The 26,340-nt window shown below is 39.1% G+C and overlaps 1 protein-coding gene across 3 annotated transcripts in view; it reads left to right on the top strand.

Moving 5' to 3' along the window:
• znf609a (zinc finger protein 609a) overlaps positions 1 to 26,340 on the top strand; it is an 89,874-nt gene that overhangs the window by 23,244 nt on the left and 40,290 nt on the right. Inside the window, exon 2 of one of the 3 annotated variants that reach the window (XM_026202072.1) lies at positions 6,836 to 7,708. In XM_026202072.1, the coding sequence (XP_026057857.1) occupies positions 6,968 to 7,708 (741 nt within the window). In that variant the 5' untranslated portion in view covers positions 6,836 to 6,967. Of the gene's footprint in view, positions 1 to 6,835; positions 7,709 to 15,466; positions 16,399 to 18,468; positions 19,326 to 26,340 lie in introns of those variants that run through there. The other 2 variants (XM_026202074.1, XM_026202075.1) reach the window with 2 other exon arrangements.

The raw sequence follows: 26,340 nt of genomic DNA, 5'->3' as shown, positions 1-26,340 counted from the left end.
TCACCTGAAGCTTCCTGCACTTTTCTGTTTCAGTCAGCAGTTCAAGCACACAATCCAATTACACGGTGGAACCTCGGTGTGATAGCTAGCGCGGAACAAGAGCCCGGCCCCGCAGGCAGACTCTTAGAAATAGCTCGTTAAGAAGCCCCCTTTTCCTGCCCCTGTAATTGAGTACTTGGCTTGGCTGTGTTTGGCAGAGCTGCAAAATGTTTATGGGTTGAGGTTTGTGCTTAACTCCTCGAACATCTGGTGGCTTGTCATAAAGGCATTCACTTCTACATGCATCTTTGTTGTGATTAGTGTTATGATTATGCAGCAGATCCGATCTTTTTTTTTTTATGTTTAACATATATGTGGAGTTTCATAGGAGGATATTAATAAGCTTGGTACATTACGGCTGACAGTAGATTAAAATTTTTCAATCTTATTACATGTTGTCGATTATTTAATCTAATCACAATATTAATTTGACTGAAAATACCCACAAAAGATTATTTAAAGCTATTTTTGTGTTAAGTGAGAATGTTTCAAGTAGAAAAATTGTAGGCTAGTTTTAGGAAGAAATATTTAATTTGGTTCAAAAGTTATTGCACACAAACATTTAGGCTACAATGGCCTAACAAGGTAAAGATAATTTGAAGGTAAAAGATAATTTGAGAAATATCTCAGTATTTTTGTTCATGTAATGAAATTGATTGGTGACTAAAATGGCTATTACCAACATTCTTCAAAATACTTTTTTATCTTCCACAAAAGAAAGGTCTGAAATGACATAAGGGTGAGTAAATGATGACAGAATTAAAATTTTTGGGGTGAACTACCCCTTTAATGTTTTTATATTTTTATCTTCTTTTTTTTAAATGAAATTAAATACACTTAATTAAGAAACTTAATTTGCCAGCAGGTGGCGGGAAATTCGTTTTTGAGTCATTCGTGTATTTGATTCGTTCAAAGACTGATTCCATCAGGAGTTCAGTGAATGCTTCTCTTCATGCATGGGCCTTTGATTCATTGATTCACATGATTCATTCAAAACGCTGTTTCATTCAGAAACTAAACACTGCTGTGTTGCTCGGAGATGTGCAACAATTCTACGATGGCTTTAAAGGAATTTGTTCTCTGCAAAATTGAGCAAATTTTAAATATAACACAATATCAACTTCTCATTTACTGAACTGTTGTATAAAATCACATTTAACTTATGAAATTATGGACAAAATCAGCACTAACTGCATTTATGGAATTGTAAATAGTCAGCTATATGAAATGTAAGATGATGTCCAGGTCTGGGGGCGGGGCCAGTGCAGTAACATTGTTAAAAAAAAATTCGTAACTAAGTTGACTGATATTTTTCTAATTTAAATTTAGACACCCCCCCCTCCCCCGTTTCTTAATGTTTATTGTCCTAAAGTATAACCTCAAAATGAATAAAAATTAACCCAGTAATGTGCCTCAGTTAATTTACATCACATTGTTTAGTTAATGATCAATAATTGTGTTGTTAATTAATGCCGGTCACACTTTTCTTTTGCAGTTCAGTGTTCCCGCCAGGCTCGTGTGCATTAACCGCAGATTATCCCTGATTAGTATGTTGCGAGCTTCGCCTCTGTGTTTGACAGTGTGATCAGACGGACAGGTCCGCTTGTGCTAGCGTTAAGGGCATTGGGAGTAGGTCAAATGCAGATGGGATTTTACCCTCTTTACCATGCGGTTAAACAGGGCAACCCAACTCCTCTAGACTGGCCCAGGACAGCTGTTCTCCTCTCTGTTGGGTTGGATCTAATGTTCCCTTCGTGGGCGCTAACATGGCTGCTGGAGATGGCCTCTGTTTGAATTGGCTAATGATGGAGCTGGCAGAGCGAGATCGTCGCTTCCTGAAAACCTACCTTACGGGTCTAATAAGAGCGGAGAGAAAGGGCGGCCGTCATCTCTGAGATAAAATCCTACACTTGTCTACAGATCTCAAAAGAAAAAGGCAGCAGCGGGGGAGAATTCCAAGAGGGGAAGATGAAAACGTGAGCGGCGGCTCTTTCATCTGGTGCAGTGTGTAATCTAAGTGCTTCCCTCCCTTTCACCGAGCCCAGGCTCTTCAGAAAGAGCTGTGATTTAGTCTGACGGAGAGCCTGTCAGTTCCGGCAGCCTTTGAAACTGCTTTTTTATTAGAGAATCTCAATTACTCAATCACCGAGAGGGAATTAAAACCCAGAGGCAGTTCTGGCACCGAAGGTACAAGTGCTTTTCAGTCAGGTCAGAGGGTTCTCTTGAGTAATTCTGCGTTTCATCTTTTGTTGTCTTCTTTTAGTTGTTGTTGTTTTTGTTGTTTTTATCCCATTCCTGATTGTATTCCTTCTTTTCTCTGGTTTTCATCATCAAACAGGGGCGAGAGAGGTATCGATCCTCGATCCTGTCATCTCTGCGAGGTGTTTGCACAAGTGCCCGTTTGAGTTTCAGCTCACGTTTTTCTATCAAGCGGAGGCGCCCGCAGTGGATGCCTGTGTTAATTAGGCCCGTGTCATGTCGGGTGGTGTGGGGAGCGTGGAAAGGCAGCTCGTCTTCCCTCGAGCACTCCCGCTGCTTGTTGGCATGTGGCAGAGAAAGCTAAATTAGTTTAGTGCCGTTATTTACGGCCCCTGGTACCTGAGTGTCGGGGTAATAAAAAGCACAACCTGTTCTAGAGCCACTCGAACATTGTGTTTTTGGGTTCTTGCTTTACCTTCAGTTGTACTTGCCAAGGACGAGGGGAAGCACAACTTAATTACACTTCTCAATAAACCGTTTTTCTTCTGGCGTACTGATTGGTTATCCATCAAACAACATTAAAAAATAAAACTCGAGCATGTGCGGCACGTCCTTGTCTGGCTCAAATCAAAAGCTTTGTCTCTTTGCCTTTGGTTTTTGAATGGGGAACAGACAAAGGGTATCTTTTTACTCCCTTTTATAGTAATAGTGCCGAGCACAGTTTCATCATTCGGTTCCTAATTAGGTTGTGTGTGAGAACTGTGGCAGTCGCTTGCATCATCAGCCGTGATGGGATATGAATGAGTTTTGTAAAGCTTTGGCTTTTCACATTATTGGCAACTTCAAATACCTGGGGAAAGTTACACTAATGCATGTTTTAACTAGTAACCTGTTGTATGATTTAACTGCAAAAAATATATTTCCGCTTGTGGATTTCTACCGTGTCTGTTATTCCAGACTTCTTTTTTTTTTGTTGGTTTATCTGTATATCTGTATTTTTGACTATTTTGTTACGGATCATTAAAAAAAAGTATTAAATGGATAAACACCCCTTCTTCCGGTTATTCGCCAACAATGGCCAGCTCTTCATTAAGCAACCAATGAGCAACTTCTAGTTGACTCTAAGCATCGCTCTAAACTTAAATAGTAGAAAATATTTGAACATCCAGTCTCTTTCTCTTTAATGAAGTAAAATGTCATTATAGAAGACACTTTTCAGTGTTGTTGTTTACATTAATAACCCTTTTGAAGTTCTACTCTGAAGCTGTCTCTAGATACATAGTGGACTGATGAATGACCCATTTGCCAACTAATTTCCCAAACAACCAATTTGTCAGAAAAACAAAGTCCTGCCTAACACAAATAAAAGTCCAGGAAATCGGGCAAAAAAGAACAAAAAAAAACCCTGATAATTTAAAAATGCCAAATATCTGCAAATTTAAACATCAAGTAGCTCCACCTTTAATGAGGTAAAATGCTGTTGTGGTAGCTCAGAAATCCTTTAAAATAACATTGATATTGTGTTGTGGCATGTCATTGTTGTTGCCTGTATTTATCACCTTCAAAAATGGCATCTTTCGAAGTTCTACTCTGAAAGTGTCTCAAAACACAGAATTGATGAATGACCTATTTCCCAACAAATTTCCCAAACACTCCATTGGTCAGAAAAACCCACCCAAAACTAGCATCGTTGGTTGAATCTGATATGTCTGGAATGCTCATGCGAGCAAATCAATGTTTGGAAATAGTTTTCTCTGAGTCTTTAGGAAGCCAAACAATCAATGAGCGACTTCTAGTTGACTTTCAAACTCCAATAGAAAATATTTTTTAAAGTAATGGTCGATCGATATGGACTTTTTTCGCTTTCAAAAGTGACGTCTTTCGAAGTTCTATTCTCAAAGCTCTTTAAAGTGACTAGAAAAGCAGGGGACTGATGAATGACTGATAGTGGAAGTCCGTCTTGTGTTGGGTTCCAACGGCAGACGTTTGGAAAGCTTCCTGCAGGACACACTCCATGTTCCCTGGTGGACTGACGGATTACAGCAAACCACTGATTAGTGTTCTCTCATTCAACCATCTGTCTCCTCGGCTATTTAAGATGCAGCTCAAAGCCGGACTCATCCTTTTCAACTTAAGTAGTGCTTAGTTTTATTAGACATCCGCCAAACTGTAGTAGTGCAGTTAAACCAGTTTGTGGTTCATAGTCTTTTATGTGACTACTTTCAAGTATTATGGACAATGACTTTGACCTTTAATCTGTGTCCGTCTGTTCTTTTTCTGTTTCAGACTAAATTAATAATGTAACTTTATATTTAATGGCTCACACTGTCACCCTATGTGCAGTGTGAGGACCAAACCAAATTTAACCTATACCTTTAGTGATAAGTCTATAGACTGAGTACTTAAGTTTTCATCCAGCAACATTAGTTTATTAATAAGTTTATTTTTTATGTTTATTTTCTTGTATTTCTTTTCAAAAAGACATGCTGAGCGGTTTGCATGATGACCATGTGAGATGATTTATCTTACAAAAGTTGCTGTAAATGCACTGTCAACATGCTAAAATAATATTAGCATCAGATTTTTCAGATTTAAGTTTTAATTTCAGTGACATGAGCATTGCATTGCATTCAATGTGCATTGATGTTGTAATAAGTTTACAAACAGTTTTTAAAAACCCCAGTGTTATGATTTACATTTACATTTAATCATTTAGCAGACGCTTTTATCCAAAGCGACTTACAAATGAGAACAATAGAAGCAGTCAGGTCAACAAGAGAACAACAACAGTATACAAGTGCCATGACAAGTCTCAGTCTAGTATAGAACGCATAGCCAGGTATTTTTTATTTTTTTTATTTAATTGAAAAGACAAGAAAAGGAAGTGTGCTGGTTAAGTGCAGGCGAAAAAGATGAGTCTTTAGATGTTTCTTGAAAATGAGTAAAGACTCAGCTGTACGAATTAAGATTGGGAGGTCATTCCACCAGCTGGGCACAGTCCAGGAAAAGGTCCGTGAGAGTGATTTTGAACTTCTGTGGGATGGCACCACAAGGCGTTGTTCACTTGCAGAGCACAAACTTCTGGAGGGCACATAGGATTTAACCAGTGAGTTTAGGTAAGTTGGTGCCGTGCCAGTGGTCGTCTTGTAGGCAAGCATCAGTACCTTGAATTTGATGTGAGCGGCTACTGGTAGCAAGTGTAACCTGATGAGGATTTAATCTGAACTGTTGCTGATTTAAAAAAAAAAAAAAAAAACGTGTCCTGCATGAATGCCTGGTGGTGTTGGAACTTTGACAAGTGGACAACATTATAATTAAAGTGCTGCCTTAACTAACCGTCATCAAGACAACCAACAACTACATTTTGAAAATATGTAGTTTAGCACATCCTTAATATCTTTAGTATTCACATGTGAGTAAATGAATTACAATGCTGTTTAGTCTCAAAGCGAGTGGCATGTTTGAGGATTGGTGCAGTCATTCATTGAGCTTTGATGTCAGTCTGTCAAGTGTTTCCAAGTAGGGCTGTGCAAAAAAATCGTATTCGATTTTCATGCGCATTTCATCAGTAAAGGTGCTCCTGTAATTAGTAGTATATCTCCAGCATGTGTGTTAAGATCAGGGTTGCCAGTTTTCCACAACAATGCCTGCCCAGTTGCTTCTCAAACTAGTTCAAAACTAGCCCAATTGCGTTTCCAGGAGGTTCCCCGATAAACATTGCGTCCCGGGGTTATAATACACGTTTTTTGCCAGGGTTGCAAAAAATTCACATTTTAGGAGCTAAATATCCCTAATTAATGGGACTGGGATCGCTTCAACCCACGGACACGAAAAACAACCACGGACTTCAACAACAACAAAACTGGTTCAGGTGGAGCAGCATTTAAAGTTATTGCACAGAGCCGTAGTTCACGGACAAGCTACACAAAAACAAAAATCGGCAATGAATCACCTCCAATTTTGAAATCGATTTTGTGTAGATTTTCAGTGTACTACGGCTTTGTGTAGTAACGTCCAACCAGTGTTGCCAAGTCTGCAGTTGTTTTTCATGTCTGCGTGTTGAAGTGACCCCAATCCCAATAATGTGATGTTTAGCCCCTAAAATGTGAATTTTACCTGTCAAAAAAAATTGGTCAGGTTTTTTTTTTTTTTTAAACCTGGCAATCCTGATCTGAACACACGTGCTGGATATATGCTAGGTGCGCCTTTACTGACTAGATGCGCATGAAAATTGCCTTCGATTCTTTGCACAGCCCTATTTCCAAGTGTGTTATGATGCAACGTCTGTTTTCTGCCAGTGAACTGATGGTGACCATTATTCAGTTTGATTTGTCCTGAGTCATCTAAAATAATTTTTCTAGTCTAAAAAGATTACACGCCATGTATTTGTAATTCATGTTCAGTGGAACAACTTGCAAAACCTTTTATATCTAGGGCCTTCACGGGTTTGTGATGTTATTGAAACATTCACTTTGAGAACTGAAAATGTCAGCATTTCTAAACCCATTTTCTAATAGCAGTGTGCTTGTCAGTTGGTCTTAAAACATTGTATTTTCCTAATTTCTTACATATTTTGTTTTTGTTTTTACTCCTCCAGGGTGACAATGTGGGTTACTGGGAAGGGGAAACCAACAGGACCCTGATGCTTGTGTAAATGTGCTTCCCAACCGCCTCAGTTGTCTGAGAAGGTCAGACCTCCCTGTGGCACACTTGGGCCGCTGGCACTAAGATGTCCCTCAGTAGTGACACTGCAGGCGGGAAAGGTGTGGACTCGAATGCGGTGGACACTTATGACAGCGGGGATGAGTGGGATATTGGTGTAGGCAACCTGATCATTGACCTCGACGCCGACTTGGAAAAAGACAAGCTTGAGATGTCTGGCACAAAGGACGGGGATGGAATGGCTGCTGCCTCGAGCGCCGTAGCGGCATTGCCGGACAACATCAAGTTTATTAACCCTGTGCCTCCTCCACCGATTAAGGACAGCAAATCCAAAGCTAAGCGTAGCAAGAATTCCAAGGATAGTAGCAAGTCCTCGACCCCTGATGGGGCCAAAAAGGATGCCCAGGGACGGACCCAAAATGAGGCCACTGGGCCAACCGTGGGAAGTGGTTCCACAGCTTTACCCTCCGGGAAAGGTTCCGATAAAAGTATCAAAGCCTCCCGTAATGTTCAAAGTGGAAAAAAGGACAAGGAGGGCTCTGGGAAAAGCAAGAAGGAAAAAAATGAAGGGGTACAAGCTGTGAGCGTGCCCTCTGAAAAGGACCCATCAACACAGGTTATGACTTTAGGCCAGGCACGCAATACCCCGTTTGAGGGGATGCAAAATTTGGACCTTGTTGGTGCTGATCAACTAGGGAATATTACCCTTGATACCACTGGAATAGTCACACCTTTGGCTATCAAGAGTGAACCAGAAGAAGTGGAAAATAATGACTGCAGGACCATAAAGAAAGTGAAAAGCGAAAAGGTGAGTCCACTTGTTTTCTTTGCTCTAGAAACAAGAATTGCATTATCTGGTGTTCAGTTGGGTTTTAAGTTTTTATTCATATAAGAATTTTGTTGATTACTCTAAACAGTGATTTATATAATGCAGTAGAAGCTGGAAGCTAATGCTTTTCCAACTGTTAGATGTGAACTAGTGACTTAGGGGCACCTGATATATCCTGGTGTGCCAATTTGCTGGCTGCAGTGCCTTTGGCACTAGTCCATTTTAAAGAGCGGAAGACAGAGCTTGCTTAGTTTGGTGGTCTAGATTTCCATTTAGTAATGCATATAGCACTGCCAAAAGAGATTTAGCACAGAGGCCAGATGTCCAGAGATACCAGACCATCAGATCCCAGGATTTGTGTATAAGAACAGCTGTAATGCTAATAAGATAATTGTACCAATTGTTGTTAACCAAATAACTATCTTGCCAACTGGTTAAGCCTTAAGTCTGTCTTGTTACAGAGCTCTTGTTGTGAGATATCTTATACGTACATGCATATTTTCTGTCTGATTGAAGTTTAGCTTTTGGCTGTTGGCTGATTGTAGGGGTTTTTTCTCTATTATTCATTGCACTCAATTATTTTGGCAGCTGGTCTAATTTGTAGATTGATCTCTCATGTTAAAACAAGTATCCATTCCTCAACAGATTGTTTCAGAAGAATGTAGAGTTCAGCATATTCACCACGGAAGCATCTACTAACACCCGTTTTCTATTGCAAATATGAGATACAAAGATCAGCGAAGACTAATGTATTCGTAGTCTTTGAAGTCATTAAATTCAGAGAACTTATTATATTGCACTGCTTTTAGTTGAACAATTGACTAAGCCTGGGGTTGTGCATTACAAACGGAGATAGACCAGCGTATCTGCTTACAACAAATCTGTGAAATTCCTTGCTAGTGACTCAGTCAGAAGTTGTTCATACTCACAGCATTGTGTTCCCTACATAGTGGGCCTCCGGGGAGCCATTGAAATGTAACACTTGGACCCCTTGCTTACTTTCAACTGTGACAGGCAGCCAAATATAGGCTACTGGAAAGAGCAACAAGGGCTTTTCTTTAGACAGAACTGATGGTGATCTCTTTGTAATGTCTTTGAATTTTTTTTTTGGATAACTATGGCTTGAAGTTGTTGGATGGTAGAATGTTTCAAAAGCATTTGACCAGTAGTTTCAGTTAGGGTTAGGCTGATAGTAGATGCCATTGTTCATCGCTGATGTCTAATTGCTGGCATCTTGACAGCACCCCCCCCCCCTTTTGAATTCATGTTTACTTTGTAGTTTCACTAGCACTTTCGAGATTTGCGGTCATAGGTGCGGTTCTCAGGGACTGATTGAATGCATACCTTGAATGCAATGCAAACAGCTTTTTTGGATAAGTGTCAAATTCTTAGTAGTAAATTGCATGCCATTCGTTAAAGATTGACGTTTGCATCGACTTGCATTGTGTTCCTGATTGTGTTTTTGATGTAGTCCCAAGGGTAGTTTTCCTGCTTGACTCTGTCCTGGTGGTTAGAAGACCCATTCTGAGCTTTGTCCCTGGTAGAAAGCTTTCTGTTGGCACTATAGTGCTGTGCAACCAATGGCCCCCATTCATGACTTTCTCTGACTGCTGTTATTGTCTTCTGGTACATTCCTTAAACAAGCACAGTGGGTCCCTCCCCCTGGGGCCTCGGGGGGAGGGACGACAACAGCTCAAACTAAACATGAAATACCTCTTCCCTTTTAACAACCAGATCTTGAGGTGTGAAGAGGGGATGCTATCGAGTGTCAGGGAGAGGGACAAGACCAGATTTTTAACCATCTGTAAAGTGGTTTTGCATTTCCACATCTCTTGGTGCAGTTGGGGCACCTTGGGCTCGAGCCATGCAATGGAAGGGAAGACTGGTTTTCCCACCTCGCATGGCCATGCAGGAATGCCGGAGCGATGGTACCTGTGTGCCCCTGTTGGGATACCACATCCACTAACACTGCGTACACAGTCGTTATCACCCTGAGAATATCATGGGCTAATTTAACCTCTCTCTTCAGTCATTTGATGAGGGCAGGCAGCCTTCTTTAACAAGCTGTTTCATCATCTTCTTGATGTTGAACAAAGCAAATCTGCAGGATCGGACAGTTTTAGCAATGTGGTCTGAGAAAGTCAGCTGATCATCAATCATAACTCCAAGGCTTCTGGCTGTTTTGAAGGAGTTATGGTTGATGTGCGTTAACTTGACAGCAAAATTGTGATGAAACGATGGGTTTGCTGGAACCACAAGCAGTTCTGTCTTGGTAAGGTTGAATGTGAAGGTCCTTCATCCAGTAAGAAATGTCTGTTAGACAAACTGAGATGTGAGTAGCTACTGTCAGATCATCAGGATGGAATGAGAGGTAGAGTTGAGTCATGAATGACAAAAGCTAGTGATGACTTAAATGCAGTCTTTATTTTGAGAAGTATGCAAATTATTAGCATCAAAATTTGACTAATGTTGCACTATATACCAGTGCCAAATTGGATATCGGCTAATATGTATTTATTTATGACTGATCTTGGATACCAAACAATAGGCCTAATTGCCATCATATATTGCCTATAATTATTTTTTCCATCATATAATTAATTTAGTTAAGTCTAACAGTTATTAAACAGTTAGATCTTTAGCCAGTCTCAAAATTGTATAAATTTAAATGATTCAGTTCATGTTTTTTTATATATTTTATAATGTTTTGATGCCTAAAATCACTAATAGTAATTATTTTAAGTGTTCTATTTATTTTATTTTTATTTTATAGGAGTGCAAAATAGTACAGAAATTAAATTCTTATATTTATTGGTTATTTGCCATAATATTTGTATAATTATTGATTTACCATACTGGCCAGAATTCCAATATTGGTGTATCGATACATTTTTAAAATTTAATTTTAGTTATTATTATTATAATTGTTGTTGTTGTTGAATTTGCTATTTTTATTATTATTACTATTTTTTTTCCGGTCATTCCTAGTCTTTACAAATCAAGTCATTCTCTTTTTCTCTCTTTCAGTTATAATCCAGTTTCATTCAGAAGCAGCTCACATTACAGCCATTAAATGAGTTGTGAATGGCGTTTCACATTGAACATGTTGTAAATAACATGTCTACTGTTGACACTCGAACCATTTGTTCATCTGCATCCCATGCCATCATTCATTATAGCCACGTTGATTCAGCAGTCTGCATTCTAACCCTAAATATAGAGGCGATCGCTTCGAGTCGGTGGAAGTTGCTCTCAGACCTCACGACACGCACTGTGAATTCGCCCCAGCAGCGACATCAGAGCTCATGGCCATAACTCTGACTGACGCGAGTTGCTAAGTTTATTGCTCCATCGGATGGTGATCCAGGAAATCCTTTCTGAGGGATTCGTTGGGTGTGCAAATGTTTAATATTGGGAACTTTGCTGCCCATAAACGGTGTTTTCCAACATCTGGATCTCCGCTTGAGTCGAAAACAGGCCGGCCGTGGGTTCACACCCGTTGTTATTGGCTCAGGCGAGGAATTAGCTGCCGTTGTAGACTACAGCTCAGTGGAATTGTTAGACGGCCAGTGAATAAACCATCTCAAGATAATCCAGATTTAAAGATCTGGCAGTGATGCAACCCTTTTGTCTGCACATGAAGGTATCGCCGCTTCATAAAAGCCACCTGAAAATGGAGTTTATTGCTCTTTTCTGTTTTCGTTTGCTTCAGTACTTAATAGCTAACTTGATGTTTGTGTAGTTTTTGTAAAGCCAACTACCAGTCAGACTTTCTTCACAAAATGCAATCTAGTTAAACCACACGATTCTATTGCGCCAGCTTTTTGGCGCTTGATGGATTAGTTGTGCTTTGCAATTAATTAAAGCTTTTAACTTGGGTATGTTGTAAAACCATACAAGCTTTACTCTGTATTGTTGCTTTAAAGGTGACTTTTTTTTTTGTCTTGTCCCTTGGGATCTTAAGCGTTCAAAAGTGCACATTTGTAATCCCTGGAGACACATTAAGCTTTTCTTCGAGCTCTTGGCAGCTGTTTTTGTTTCCTAGAACCTTATCAAAACACACCAGTTTTGGCGTAAACGACCGATGCGTTGTGATTAGCGTGACGTGTCACATACTTATTTTAAACCTGGTCGACAGAAGCGACACGGTAATGGTGCATGGTATTTCAGTACCGATCTGTCAACCCACACGCTCTGGCACGCCTTGCTCCAATTTAAGGGATGCTGACAGGAACACAGATTGATTTATAGTTTCTCTTTTTCTTCCTGTCAGAGGGTTGATCTTATGCTCGTAAATACCCAGGTTATTTTTTCCCTCTTAACACTTCTTAAGGTTTCATTATTTGGTGGATACGTGTTCCCCGAGGCGATCTCTGTATCGCAGGGCTTTCGCTGCTTCGGAAGGCTGTAGTTTTGGCATAATCCTGGCTGACATGCCAACAACAGGATTAGGTTTATCGTTATGCGATGGCGTCGTGCCTCTCTTCTTTCTCTCTCTCTCTCTTTTGCAGACTATCCACGTTTTTCTTTGAAAATTTCACATTGGGCTGCTTGGGCGTAATTGCTACATCCTCGCCAATAAATCCAGCGGGAGATAAAGACGGGGAGGTGGGAACCGGTGAATTGTGATGGCCTTTCCTCTCTCTCTCTCTCTCTCTGTCTGTTTTACTGCTTTGTGATTCAGCCATTAACTCTGACAGTCAAGTCATCTTTTTTCTTTATAATTAAGCAGTGTTTGCTGAGGCAACCGTCACTGTTACTATTACTCATGCTTAGTGATTTGAACAACATCATTGATTTCAGTTCAGCGTTAGAGGTGGGGTTGGGATTTAAGAGCTAGTCTGGTTCTTAGTCAGAACCAGTTCTGTTTGTTAAGAAATATTGGTAATGAATGGTTTTCATGACATTGGTTTTTGTTAACCATTCATCCAACAGCACAACCAGTGATGTGTTATACAGGTTATAATATCTCTTTTGATCCATTGTTTAATTTATTTTTAGTGACAGTCTGGCATTTAGTCCAAAATCAATCCAAAAGACTCTGTCTTAAATACATGAGTTATAATTCTTAGAGTTGTTTTAATAAATTGTTTTTTATTAAAAAAGCATTGTTTTTGTGTGAGCCTTAGATGAGTGCTGCTCCTTCAAAAGTACTAAAATTATAATTTTACTACTTTGCTTAATTGTTTAAGGAGATGTAATTATATAATTTTAAATGTTCTTTACGAATTAAGAACTGGTCTTACTCTGAACCCGATTTATTTAATTAAAAATATAAAATCTCAAAATAAATGTCAATTTATTTTTGTTCTGTACATAATATTATGTTGTCTAAAGCTAATTTACAATTAAAAAACTGGTCTTACTTGCAATCAGATAATTATTTAATCAAAAATCTTAAAATGTGGGCAGTTTTATTGTTCTGTACTTTTTTGATGTCTAGATACGTCTTTAGTGATTTTTATTTAAACAAAATAGTAGCCTATAGAGTTGTTTTAGTATTCCTATTTTGTTTAATTACCATTTTACATTTTGTTTTAATTTTATAATTTAATTATTATTTAAATTGTATTATTAGTAATTATAGTTTTCACCATCTAAATCAAGTTGCCCTTAATTTATTTAATAAAAACTTAAATTCATCATTTTCATGAAATGCGTTTACGTCATCAATTGATATTCATAAAAAAATCACCACTATTGTCTGATTTGTGATCAGCTGACTCTTGAACTGATTTCATTAAATTAATCAAGCTTGTGATTGTCTCTCATACAAGAGCTTCAGTGTTCTGTTGTAATTAATAGTGTTTGTTTTTATTTAATAAAGTAAAAAATTAAACATTTTAATACTAATTAAAACACCGATTGCTCCTTCAGAAGTACTATAAAGACTACAATTGTGAATCAGAATAATTCACTTCCTTGGGATTCCCATCCCTTCCTCAAAGCAGCATGTCTCTGTTGTTATTGAATTTGTTCATTCATATTAATATTTAAATAATATAAACAAATTGACACATTGCAATCTATTGAATTTGGTCTCAATTGATCAAACATTTGAATCTTGCTATGGTGGAGAGGCCTGCGAAAGCCATCAGAGACATGTGAAACAAAGCCTCTTCATGGCCGTCTTTCCCCTCCCTCCAGTTTTTCTCCATCTTTCTTTCTCTCCCTCCCGGCCTCATGTACTTGCTCTGTCTCTTAACGAGTGTATGTGTGTGTGTGTGTGCGGCGAGCTGAGGGGGAAGGGAAAGGAAGAGCGAGCGAGAGAGAGCAGCTGTCCTTCGCTGTCAACCAGAGTATTTTCCAATGCGCCTTGTTCCGTGTCTCTGTGCATGAGTAGTGAGGAGAGCGGAGGGGAGGGGAGGGTAAGACCCATGCTGCTGCGAGGAAATGCGGTTTTCATCGGAGAGATGCCGTTCAGTTTTCTGTTCTTTGCCGTTGACAGCGTTTTAGCGTGGGCATGCATTGTACATTCAGCAAGAGTGGCGGCCATGTTTGAAAGGGCACATAGGAGGAGGAATACACTATTAGGTTAAGTTTTGCAGGTTTATTTTTCATGTTAAGGTATCTAATTTGAAGACAACTTTAAATATTTAATAATATATCTGGTAGTCTTGGGCGATATGCTCGATAATCATATCGTCCTGTCGTCACTCTGTGAGATCGGCGATACACGATATTATCGCGCTAATTAATTTATTTACTCTTTCATAGCCGGAGAGTGAACCAACTCCAGCATAAGACTAAAAGCAGTCAAATGTTAGTATAATCTATCAACTACACTCTTTTTAGTCAAGTAGCATATGGAAGTAATAAAATATTTTAATACAACATTTATTCAAAAAGCAACTACAGAAAATGAGCAAAAAACACTTTAATGATCAAAGAACATCACTTACTTCAGTGTAGCATGAGTTGCACTCTAGAAAATACTCCCGTTATAATCAATGAAGCGATCTGCACTCTATAAATACAATATACTTATACACTTATACTTACATAACACGTACATCTGCATTTTGTTGTTCATGATGAGTAAATTCGCGAGACAATGCTAAATAAACTTTCTCCACCTCTTCAATAGCATTTGCTCTTGTTGATGTAAGCAAGGCCATGTGGGCGGGGCAATGACATCATTTCCTGCTTTTAATACCTTAGGATAAAAATCAACTTCATTATTTCTTCCTAAGTATTCAATTAGACTGGAAACAAAAGACAAAATATTGAAGTTAAATGTTAAACACCATTTTTGTTGTTGTCATCTTCAAAAAATAAAGAAAAAGACATATTTGATCAAAACGTGGTCAAAGAAATATCTTTTTTGCAAGTTTTATTTTCGTTCTTTTTTATTTTAAAATAATTTCAGTTTTACATTTTTATGATTTAAAGAATTTGCTTTTCATCAATTCATGATTTACTTTCAGTTCCCTCCTGAACCACCAGGGCTTTGCGACATCATTTCTTACTTTTAATACCATCAGATAAAATCAAGTGCAATCCAACATGATTTCTTGCCAAGTATTGAAGTAGACGCATAAATACGGCAAATTAAGGTAAATGTGTCAAACACCATTTTGTGTTATCTTCAAAAAAAGTGTAAAGAAAATAGATATGTATTCACTCAAAACATGGGTCTCTCTTTTTTTTCAAATATTTCAATTATTTTATTAGTTTTTTTATAATTTAGTAAATTAGCTTCTTAACAAATCACGAACCACTTGCAGTTCCCTCCTGAGCCACCAGGTTTTGCAAACCTGATCTAATTATATATTTTTACATTTTTTTTTATAATATTTTGCAAAATAAATGCCCTTTCTCCACTTCTGCAACAACTTTTTTTCTCTTGCTGATGTAAGGCCATGTGGGTGGGGAGTGACATCATAGCCTACTTTCACAATCCATTTCTCATTTCTTGCTAAGCACACAATTTAGCTCAGAAATATGTCAAAACATTTAAGTTAATTGTGTTGAGTGCCATTTCATGTTGTTGTCTTAATTAAAAGTGTAAATAAAGAACAAAAAACACAAGTGTTCACTCAAAATTGGCTAAAAAGAGAGCAGGCCAGTGTGAAAGAAACCCATTCCCGGATTGTTTCTGAGATCAGCAACCTCCCTTTTCTCATCCCCGTCTGTCCCCAAGTTGACAGCGGCCAGGAAGCCTGTACTCCATTAAAACAAAGCTTTTCCAGTTGGGAGAGAAGGGGAGGTCTGTCTTTTCCTGGAATGTCTCCTTGTTTTGGGTCTCTTGCTCCTCCCGGTCCGAGGCTCCAATCTTTTTGTGTCTCTTCCACAACGAGAGATTTCTCGCCACACTGTAAATCCTTTACTGGTGTTTACATGAGTGTCGGCAGTGACCTTTTCTCATCTCATTTCTTTCCCTGTCTCTCACATCTGCCCCCCCACCTTCCCCCTGTAATTCCTCCCCTTTCTCTCACCCCTCATGTAACTTTGGCACAGCGTCTCGGCTCTTGAACGGAGAGGCTGTTAAACTCTCTCACCGCACAATTTGTGAAGGCTGCCCCTGGGTATTTTAGGCCCCTGGGTTAGCGAGCCAGGAAACGCCCATGCTGTCCCGTCTACAGCTCAAACAGAGAGAGAAAGACTCGTCTGAGCTGCAGTTATGAAAGCAAAGGACGTCCAGACAACAAACACCACCAGCTAGGAGGGTAAGAACTCAGGAGACAAAACTGTAGCGCTCATAAAACAGACAGACTTGACTTCCACATTGAAGACATTTAATTGAACTGCAGTACTAAAATGTACTTCCATTTTCATTGTGTTCTCAGTGCACTAGTTCTGCTCTAGCAAACCCAACATCGTTTGATTGAATGCAAACCGCAACAACAGGCTAATCTTTGTATGTTGTGTTTATATTTCCAGGGAACATGTGGTATTACGCCAGAAGCGAATGGTGCATGTGGTGCAATTATTATCAGTAGAGATATCTACACTACAAGCTTTGTGATAACAGAGATAGCTTTGTTGATAGAGCGATCGCTTCCAGTGTAGATTGGGATTATTGAATCCATCTGGTGAGAGGCCGTTCACATCTAATTGGAACAGGAAGAGATCTTGAGACACGTTTTTCAAATTTGAACTAGTTTTAATGCAACACTCATGGTGCAAGATCTTCACCGTGACCAAAGACATTGATAAACCAACACTTGAAAATCTAAAGATTATTTCCCGTTGTAGTTTTATGTTCGAATTCTAGGTGCAACTTTTATGTTGCAAGTCAAAATGATCCTGATTGGATTCAATACAATTAACCAAAAATCACAGCATGAAAATAAAAAAGAAACTCCGGTTAAACCGTAAAACTTTAACATTAATACTTTTAAAACTATTTTTCCAGCAAATTTACAATGCTTATACTGATAAAATCAGTCTATCTTTATTCGGATAAAAGCCAAAATTGTCTGCAAAAATGCATACATCTAAATATTTGCGAAGTTCTGACGTAACACATCTTTTTATTTATTTCTTGTATTTTGGGTCTGTGCATCTGCCGTTAGCCAAAAATTAGCAGGTCGGACTTTGTAATAGAAACTTCGTACACACATCCCACAACACCTCAAAGTGTCAAAACTTTGCAGACACGAAATAAGAAATGTTCACAAAATATACAAAAATAAATAAAAGAAGATCCAAGGTTGACTATATCTCCGACAGTTCGATTTTGTGTTACGTGTCAAATTGACCTGCAGCATAGTCTGATAGAAAGGCTCTTTTAATAAGTTGCAGTCTTAAGTTGGAGAAAATCTAATTTTCCTAGCCCTTCAAAAATTGTTCGTAATTTAAAATTGTTGAAGAACAAAATTAGAATCCTAATTTTACTTGAACTGACTTCTCAGGCTTTAAACGATCGTGTGTCCCCGATAACCCTGTGAAACGTCTTCTCTCATGGGCAGCGTCTATAAATGGGTCAAGACAGAGGAACTTTGTGAGTCAATTCATTGATTGTGTGCTGAAAGGAGAACATGCGCATATCTGTTTCATACTCGACGTCTTTGTGCTTTTGTGTGAATGTGTGCCACTCCCCTCATCGGTTCACACTGTTCTTGTGTATAAACAGCGTGGTGTTAACCGAGGGCAGGACTACACAAAACCACAATGTTTTATTCATCTCCTTCCTCTGCAATCCAGCCACTGCAGGCCTGGTCCAGCCTCACCGCAGGCTGTCACATGCTCAGACCGAGGAGGCCAATGCGTTGCATGCAAGCCTATTGGATAAGTCCAGACTGGCCCCCCTGCTTGTTTCTTCTTTGAGCGAACAAAAAGAGAAACCAGATGCATTGGCTTTATGTATTTTCTTTTAGATATATTTATATATTTTTGCTTTTTTTCCAGAAATGTGAAAAGCCTATTCATGCACGGAGCGAATTTGTCCGATTTTTTTGACATTGTTTATTTATGCCGCATTGCTCTTAGTGTGAAAATCATGGTCAACTAAATGTTGACTATCTTCGTAGATTGGAGTTAGATGAGGTCTATGCAGCAGTGTTGTTTAAGTATGATACACATGCTAATAAAATATTACTAGTATATAAATAATGTAAATTAGTATATAAATCTAATAAATCTATAAATCAAATTTTCCATTTTTATTAATGTGCTTTTTTCATTTTTATAGTTTTTTTGTTCTTTAACATTTAGATTTAGCTTTAATTTGTTTTTATTTCATTTGTAGTTCAGTATTTTCATGCAATTATTTAATCTTATATTCTTTAATCAGTAAACAGACGCATATTTCTGTCGACTGTTTCTTCGACTCAATTTATTCTCCACACAAACAACTTATAAACAGTAATAAGACCAATCTCTCGTGCTCTGTTTAAATGCCGTATATCCGTGTCTTCATGAACAGCAAGTCTTGTTGTGCAGATTTGCTTCCGCTCCCTTTGTGTTTGGTCTACAAATCGAATCTGACATCAGATTATTTATCAGAGAACAATTGGAGCCTTTTAGGAGGAGAATATCACACTTAATGCCCTGTTCAAATCTGAGCTATTTTAAAATAAATTCACAGCTGTGGAAGAGCTCTGGAAACCACTAGGGGTTTGTGGGTAGTCATCTTTTTATAAGCCGATTCGTTATCACAAGCTTCCTCATTCCTCTCTTTAAGGAACTCTTAAAGAAACTCAGATTCAATTTAAGATTATCGCAGGCTATTGTGTTAAGCGATTGTTTACTAACAGACGTCTGGTGATCTGGCACTGCCCATGTTCACACACACACCTCACACTGATAATGAGCTCGCCTGGTGTCATTTTTCCCTCTGTTTCTGATGTATCTGTCCGGTGTGGTGATTGACTGTGGAAAAACTTAGTTTTCTCTCTGACGCGTACGCTGACAGGCGTCTGGTGAGGTGCCACTACACCAGTGTCTGTCTGGGCCTGATAAGGTCGGCCTTGGAGAGAAGGCTGCTTTAATGAGATTACAGCATTGGTCTGAAAGTCTAACACTACTGAGACTCTGAAACGGAAGAAATAATGTGGAGGTTTCTTTTGCATAAAATGATTTGCTGCAACAAAGCGACCTAAAGTCAGATTCCGAGTGGGCGATGGTGGTGCACAACTCAAATTTATGCTGAGTGAGTAGGAACCAACAGCACAAGAGATTGAATTGCTGTCAGTCTGAATGTCGCTGTTGCTAAACAGTGCTGGTTTTAGTAAGACAGACACTATTTATCCAAGTGTGTGTTGTTGTTATTTTCCTGACAACTCTAGAATGCAGACCTTTGTGTGTGTGGCTCTCTGTATGTGAGCAAGCTGGGAAGGATGGTGGAGTGAAAACATCAGAGTCATGCCTTTTTTATGTTGTGTGTTAAAAATGCATAAGGCATAAATGTTTAAAGGTAGGTGCCAGTTCGGTTCTGGCTTTCTGAGAGTTTGCTGCTGTTCTCACCTCATCTCTCCTGACAGGACCCAAACTTTACCGCCAGACAAACTAAAAGTTTTGAGAAATGCTATATGAGTTTTCCGGAGATATGGCAGAGCTTTGTTTATAACCCTTGTTCCACTTCCCTGTCTGTCTGAGGTTTTCTATTTTTTCTCTCTTCCATGTTCATTTAAGCGATGATGACAGCAACAAAACAATTTTAGTAAAAGGCCAGACACAAATTTTGTGCAAGTATGCAAATTATCTACATTTGACCGCTGAGAAAGTGTCATAGCATTACCATTTTTTGAACGTACTCTAGTAAGTTATTCTTGGAAATATGTATATGCTAAGTATTCCCATCACTTGACCTTCACTTTCAACCTTTCGGTTTTTCACCTGCCTTTGAACTCTTCATTTATGTCAGTGACCTGTTTTTGGTTTTCGGTTTTCATGTCATTTCTGCCAGACCTTTGGTTAACCTGTTAGTTGCTCTGCATTTTGCAACCGTGCAGTTGAAAGTGCTGTTCTTATGAAAAGCGTGCATTTATATATTTGTGAAAGGTGGAAAAAGAACTTTCAGTATGACTGTGTTGCACAAATCTGAAAGCTCTGTCAAATTTCACCGCTGTTCCGCTCTCATTCTCTTATTTAATTGTCCTTGTATCCATAGGGCTCTGAAGTAGCAGTCAGGGTAGGAATGAAGGGATTTATGAGGTGTTAGCATTGAAGGGCCCCCGGCCTCCTGCGCACTGTGTGTTAGAGAATGTCAAGCGTTCTGTGAACTACGTCGCTGTGAGAGCTGCTGCACGCAGTGACTGCTCAACTGTGGAATGTGTTTTCAGTTCACGGTTTATTTCCCAAACCTCAAGTCCACGTAGTTCCTTGGCTTACACCCTGAACTGTGAAACAAAGCGATAGTCTTTGTCTCTTTTGGAAGAAAAACACATCAATTGTTAACAGTTGCAAGAAAATGCAGTGTGACAGAAGCCACCGCTTTGGAAAGAAGATTTGTTACAGCCCCAGTGAGTTTGAGAAAAGCCGAACGTGTGATTGATTCAGAATTTGAGCTTGAGAGCTGAACTGCTATGAAAGCCTCACCCTGAACCCCTTGATCTATTCAGAGTCCCGTATGATTGCCCGTTAACCTCCCCTCTCTTTCCCAAACTCAGCCGGCGTCTGAATCCTCTCGACTCCACCTACTTGACGCTTTTGCACAGAGGATTAAACAAGGAGTGCTTTGGTTCCCACTTGGGGAACAGTGCAGGGGCTTGCGTGCCTGCAACCCTCCATCGACAGCAGCCTGGGATACAAGCGGGCATGTGTTCTCCGCCAAGGGACCTGATGGCATTTTTGGGCCTCTGAGTCTCTCTGGATTAGCGCCCTGGAATCTGGCTTCCTGGAAGCAGCGAGCCAGACGGGCCCCCGCCAGCGGTACCTTGTCACATGCTCAGCCATCCATCTGTAGATGCTCTATCAGGCCTTTGTGAGGAGGACCTTGTTCTGAAATTGCACAGATATTCAGAGGTCCGTTCTTCATACCTTGCTTCATACATCTGAGATGATTTAAAAGATTCCACATCTTCTAATCGTGATTTAACTAAAGAACTAATTTAGTTCTTTAAATGAATTTGCTATTTGATTAAAACATCTTTTTTAAATGGTCTAAGATAACTATGCGTTCGTGTGTTCCGCGAAAAGGGCACATGTATTGATACTCGAAACCTCGATCACCAATGCAGCGATTGGCTGGTGGCAAAGCAGAAACGTAATGACATTATATAATTAAAAAAAGACACCTTACAAAATAACTCAAGAAATTTCTAGACCTTTATAAGGAAATATTCAAGTGAACAAAACTACATAAATGTTGTAACATTAATGAAATGTGCACCGTTTTTAATTAATTTGTATATTGTTGCATGATTCCCGATTATTTATATTCATGATTTATAGTATTTGTATAGGCTTTATATTTTTATCTCAATGTTGTGGTTAGCAATAATTATATATTATAAAGTAATTGTAACTGTATTGTTCCTGGACCAGCAAAGTACTCTCGTAATAAAATAGCAGTAGCTGGGACAGATTTTAAGTATAAATTCAGCTTAAAAAGATGCAATCTACACAATCCTGTGTACAAGAAATAAGCCTGCTCCCAAGCAAGTTTACAGTCCTGTTGCTATGACAGCAACTCTGGGATGAGTTTTGAATAACCAACCAATCCAAGATCTTGCCAAATCGTCCGCAATCAAATCCAGCAAACAGAGTTAACAATGTATGAAAAACGGACCCCTGGTATCTGCTTGATGCTTTATTCCAAAAAGTTCTTCCATGTACCACTGTAAATGAATTCCCGGAAGAGCCACAGATTAGAGCCTAATATCAAATGTCTGCAAAGCATTTGTAACTATGGTTACCAAAAGACGGAGATGAGATTCTGAAAGGAGTGGAGGTGAACAAAGAACTGAAACAGAAGAACCTGTATAATGTATTCATTATTTTTGCCAAGGACCTTAGACATTGACTTGAGGTTTTATATGGCCTTCACACATTGTGCATCGAATAGGGTCAACTGCATTTAGCCTAATTAATTGTCCCCGTTACGGAATAAAAAACTCCTCAGGTTTTCTCCGGAATTCCACAGAGTTTCCGGCACTCAGCCAGTGTTTCTCGCCTGGCAGAAGGAGAAAGGATTTGACCCCACAAGTCACCAAAAGCGGCTTCCACCTTGGGCAGAGAAAACAAAAATTCCCACATCTTTACCCCTGCATGTGTTTTGAAAAACCAGCATCCCTTCCTCCCACATCATTTTTGGCATTACGTTTCATCAGGCTCTGCTGGTTGGTTTGAGGACGATTTGTCCTTATTACATACCCAGAGCACCCTGTGGTTAAAACCACAATGGTTTTTCCTACCATTCCTGGCAGATGGAAGGTGCTGAGCCCTAAAAGATAGACCACCTGTCATCATTTGTGACTGAATTAACTTGTCTTATCCGGTAGGTCAGCGCTGTTTTAGTTGCATCCTCTCTGAACCCCAATGACGTTTGCAATCCTAAAGTGTTTTCAGAAATCTTTGGCAAGCACATATTCCTTGCTCTCTTTTTTCAATCTGGATTGATTGAAGTCTTCACTCTCTTGCCCTCTCTCTCTCCCTCCCTCCCTCGTCCCCCCACCCCCACCCCCGAATCAGAATTGATTGAAAGCAGCTCTCTCTCTCGCTCCTGGAGTGCTTGCCTGCAGGCTTTCCTCCAGAGTACACTTAAGGACTTTTCCACTCCTCCTGACAGGCATCAGTAATCAAGTCCTTGTCCTGATCCAGGAAGCGTGTGTTGGTATTCAGGCCCTGCTGTCTCTCTCTGGCTGCTGCTGAGATCCCATCAGCATCCTGGTAATTCATATTCGAAACTGTCCTTGTGCACCCTTCTCTGAGGAACCGTCAGAATAAATCTGGCTATTCATCAAAGTTCTGTAGATCTGCCTGTCTCAGCTTGGTGAAAATGGAGATGTTTAGACATATACACCAGATACAGTCAGCTGCTCAAATTCTGTTCATTTTGCGTTATGAGAAATGCTTGTATGTGTGAATATTTAATCAGCTCTCATCTGGAATGACAAGCAAAAGTAGTAGCTATTCTTTGTTAATCAAGATAAGAGAGATATTAAAGACTTTTACTTGATGTGCACTAGGGATGTCAAATTTCGATTATTTCCATGATCGATCGTCGTTTAAATTAACGATCAATTAATCGATTAATCGTTAACCATAATACTGCAAAATGCGTCTATTGCAGGCACACAGTCAGCGGTATGACAGGATGTGCAAAAGCCACACACACACACAAAACGCTTTCTCACTTGAATTAAAGAGGTTTTAGTCTGAATAAAATGCTAGTAGCAGGATTATAAAATGAATAGATGCGATTATGATCATTTGATAAAATGAAGAGAGCGCGCCATACTTTTGAGGTCATTTTACTTTGTTGACAGTTTCCAATCCCGCACGGAGAACGCTGAACGCGCATCTTTAAATGGTTTTGTGGTGCTCGTTGTTGTATTTTAAAGCACAATTGCAATGTTTTCAACTGACATTATTGTATAAAATTATCCCAAATGTGGAGCGCGTGTGACTGCGCTGCACATTAAGTGAACTACATCGGCGCTGCTGCACCAAAACACAGTTGCTCACATTAATTTGATCCTGCTGGATTCTGTCCTAGAAAATGTCCGATTTTTAAAAATCCGGCATACAGCGCATTAGATCGTGACAGTGCATGCGTGCAGACGAGGATGAGCGAGCGCGGCTTTGGCTAGATTTATTTGGAGGTTATTGCTCATGTCTCATTCGGCACAAATTGAAATGTTTCCATATTCGCAATGTATTTGAATGTTAAACTATTATTTATAATGTAAACTAGGCTTGCATTCGCATATAGACAGAAAAGATGATCCTCTTCATATGAGCAAAAACGTCCTTGGCATAATAGTGGACCGGTATACTACGGTCTATTTAAACTGACCAGTGTAACCTTTTAATGTTTAGTTGACATTTTATTTTGATAATGAACAGACTGCGATGTAAGTTTGAATCGCTAGAATATACGTGTGCAGCAGGCTCCGGTGCGATCGAAACAGCTGAGACATTAAAAAAATATATATATTTTCCGCAAAAGTGTTTACTTTCATTTGTGCACACTCACAATAAAAACAAAGATTTGTGCTCTTGTAAAATAAAGCAAACAAACAGAATGCGTTGTCATCCTTTTTTTTTTTTTGTGAACTTATGGAGCGCCCACACTTCTGTTTTAAATCCGTTAATCTTAATTATTTAAGTCGGATATATTTCGCATAGCCTATTTAAAAAAAAAAAAAAAAAAACATGAAAACAAATTGTTATTTTTATGTTGGTCCTATTACTTAGTAGGCTATAAATTTTCCTTAAATCATCCCATTTTGTCCCAGGGCTTAGAACCTGTGCCCTAGTCAGGTCCATGCAGAAACTTGTGAACGATGCTCGGCGTCACCGTTTAGTGACAGCAGTGAATGCTCCAGGAATGTGTCGGTCACAGCGCCTATTAATCGCTGTTTTGAATCCAGCAATTATTTATTTAGAAATGATAAGATCTGATTATGACAAGTGTGGTATAAAAGCTTTGTTTATTAGAGGAATGATAGGTTAACTGGAAAATGTTACATCGCGACCATGCTTTTGGACCCCATAGTCTTCATTTACGCGGCTTTGTTCTGGTTTGCCGGTTGGTCACGAATTTGCACAAATTCAGTATATTTAGGCATTGTTTCTTTTCCTAAATCTTCATAGTCTAACCCTCTAATTTCCCAGGTTTATTTTATTATCTTTCGCTTTTAATAACTGTTTTCGCATCTCTTACTGTGGTAAACATGGGAAGGGAAATTAAAGATTTCATGAATTAAGAATTCGTTCGATTTATTAATTTGTTCCCTTATTTCACTTAAATCATGGGTTATTTAGGGAACAAAATTAATGAAACATGGACAATTGCCACATTAATAATTCGTAGGAATGAATTAACAAGTTGTAGGAATGAATAGACTACCTGTCCTGTCACTGTGTCCCGCAGCCCTGCAAAGCGCACGATATAAAACAGTTATCTGATGAAATGATTAGTAACTACATTTCTATTGCATTTAATGTTGAAGAACTTTTATGTTGTTTCTATTTTAATGTACTTTAAAGTTTAAATCACATTAAAAGCTTAATTTGTACATTGTGAATGAATGATGATGCTTTTATATATCGTCACCGTCACTCACAGCCGCTCGCACGTGTTGAGTGCGCATGAGCCGCACGCAGCCCAACATTGAATCGGTTAACCGACCAACGATAGCCTTAATCGATTGCATCTCTTATCGACAATTAATCGATCATCGATTAATCGTTGACATCCCTAATGTGCACTGACATCTTTTCAATTAAAAAAAGAGATGAGCAAGAAAATATCTGAGGGATGGAATTAAGGTGCTTTCCATTTATTGCCCTAATGCCTGTTTCAGAAGGACGGTTGGAAGGTGTTAAAGTTTGTAATTCAGATGCCATTGACTTTTTCTTGATTTTATTCTAGGTTTATCAGCTGTGGACACTTTACGGGTGCTAGGGTTTCCCCTTTCTCTCTAGGCGAGAATTTTTGTGTCTGGACTAGGGATGCACCGGTTGACCGGCCATAAATCGGAACCGGACGGTTTTTGTTCTTTTTTCGGCCGGTTTTTCCGATGCGTGCACAGACTACATTGTAATCGTTCGCTATGTCATTTGTGTGGAAGAGTATTTCGAAATCTGTGCGCAGGACTTGGGCAGCCGATCAGTACTGGAAATGCAGAGCTTCATGTCTGAGCACAGAGAGCAGGAAGCGACAAATAAGAGCCCCTTTCCTGCGCACTAAAGCTGCGCGAGCATATACTGTACCGGTCCGCACCCTGAACACGAGTAGACCGTGAAGAGATCTTCAGATCAACTTCTCACGTGTTGGATGAGAAACGAAACGGACTAAACTGTGACAAATTAGAACTTGCTTACACGTTTGAAAAGCCAGAAATAAACGTCAGTTCTGCATTAGGATGATTCTTTTTATTTTACCTTAAAATTACATCGAATTAATTTGATTTAAAAATCACCTGCTGTAGCACACTGAAAAAAACTGTTTCATTCATCCAATTAAAACATTTTAGGGTAATGATTCACATCTATAT

The sequence above is a fragment of the Carassius auratus genome, chromosome 25 (genome assembly GCF_003368295.1).
Source record: "Carassius auratus strain Wakin chromosome 25, ASM336829v1, whole genome shotgun sequence".
NCBI classification, from domain to species: Eukaryota; Metazoa; Chordata; class Actinopteri; order Cypriniformes; family Cyprinidae; genus Carassius; species Carassius auratus.
This window is presented reverse-complemented; position numbering and strand designations above follow the sequence as displayed.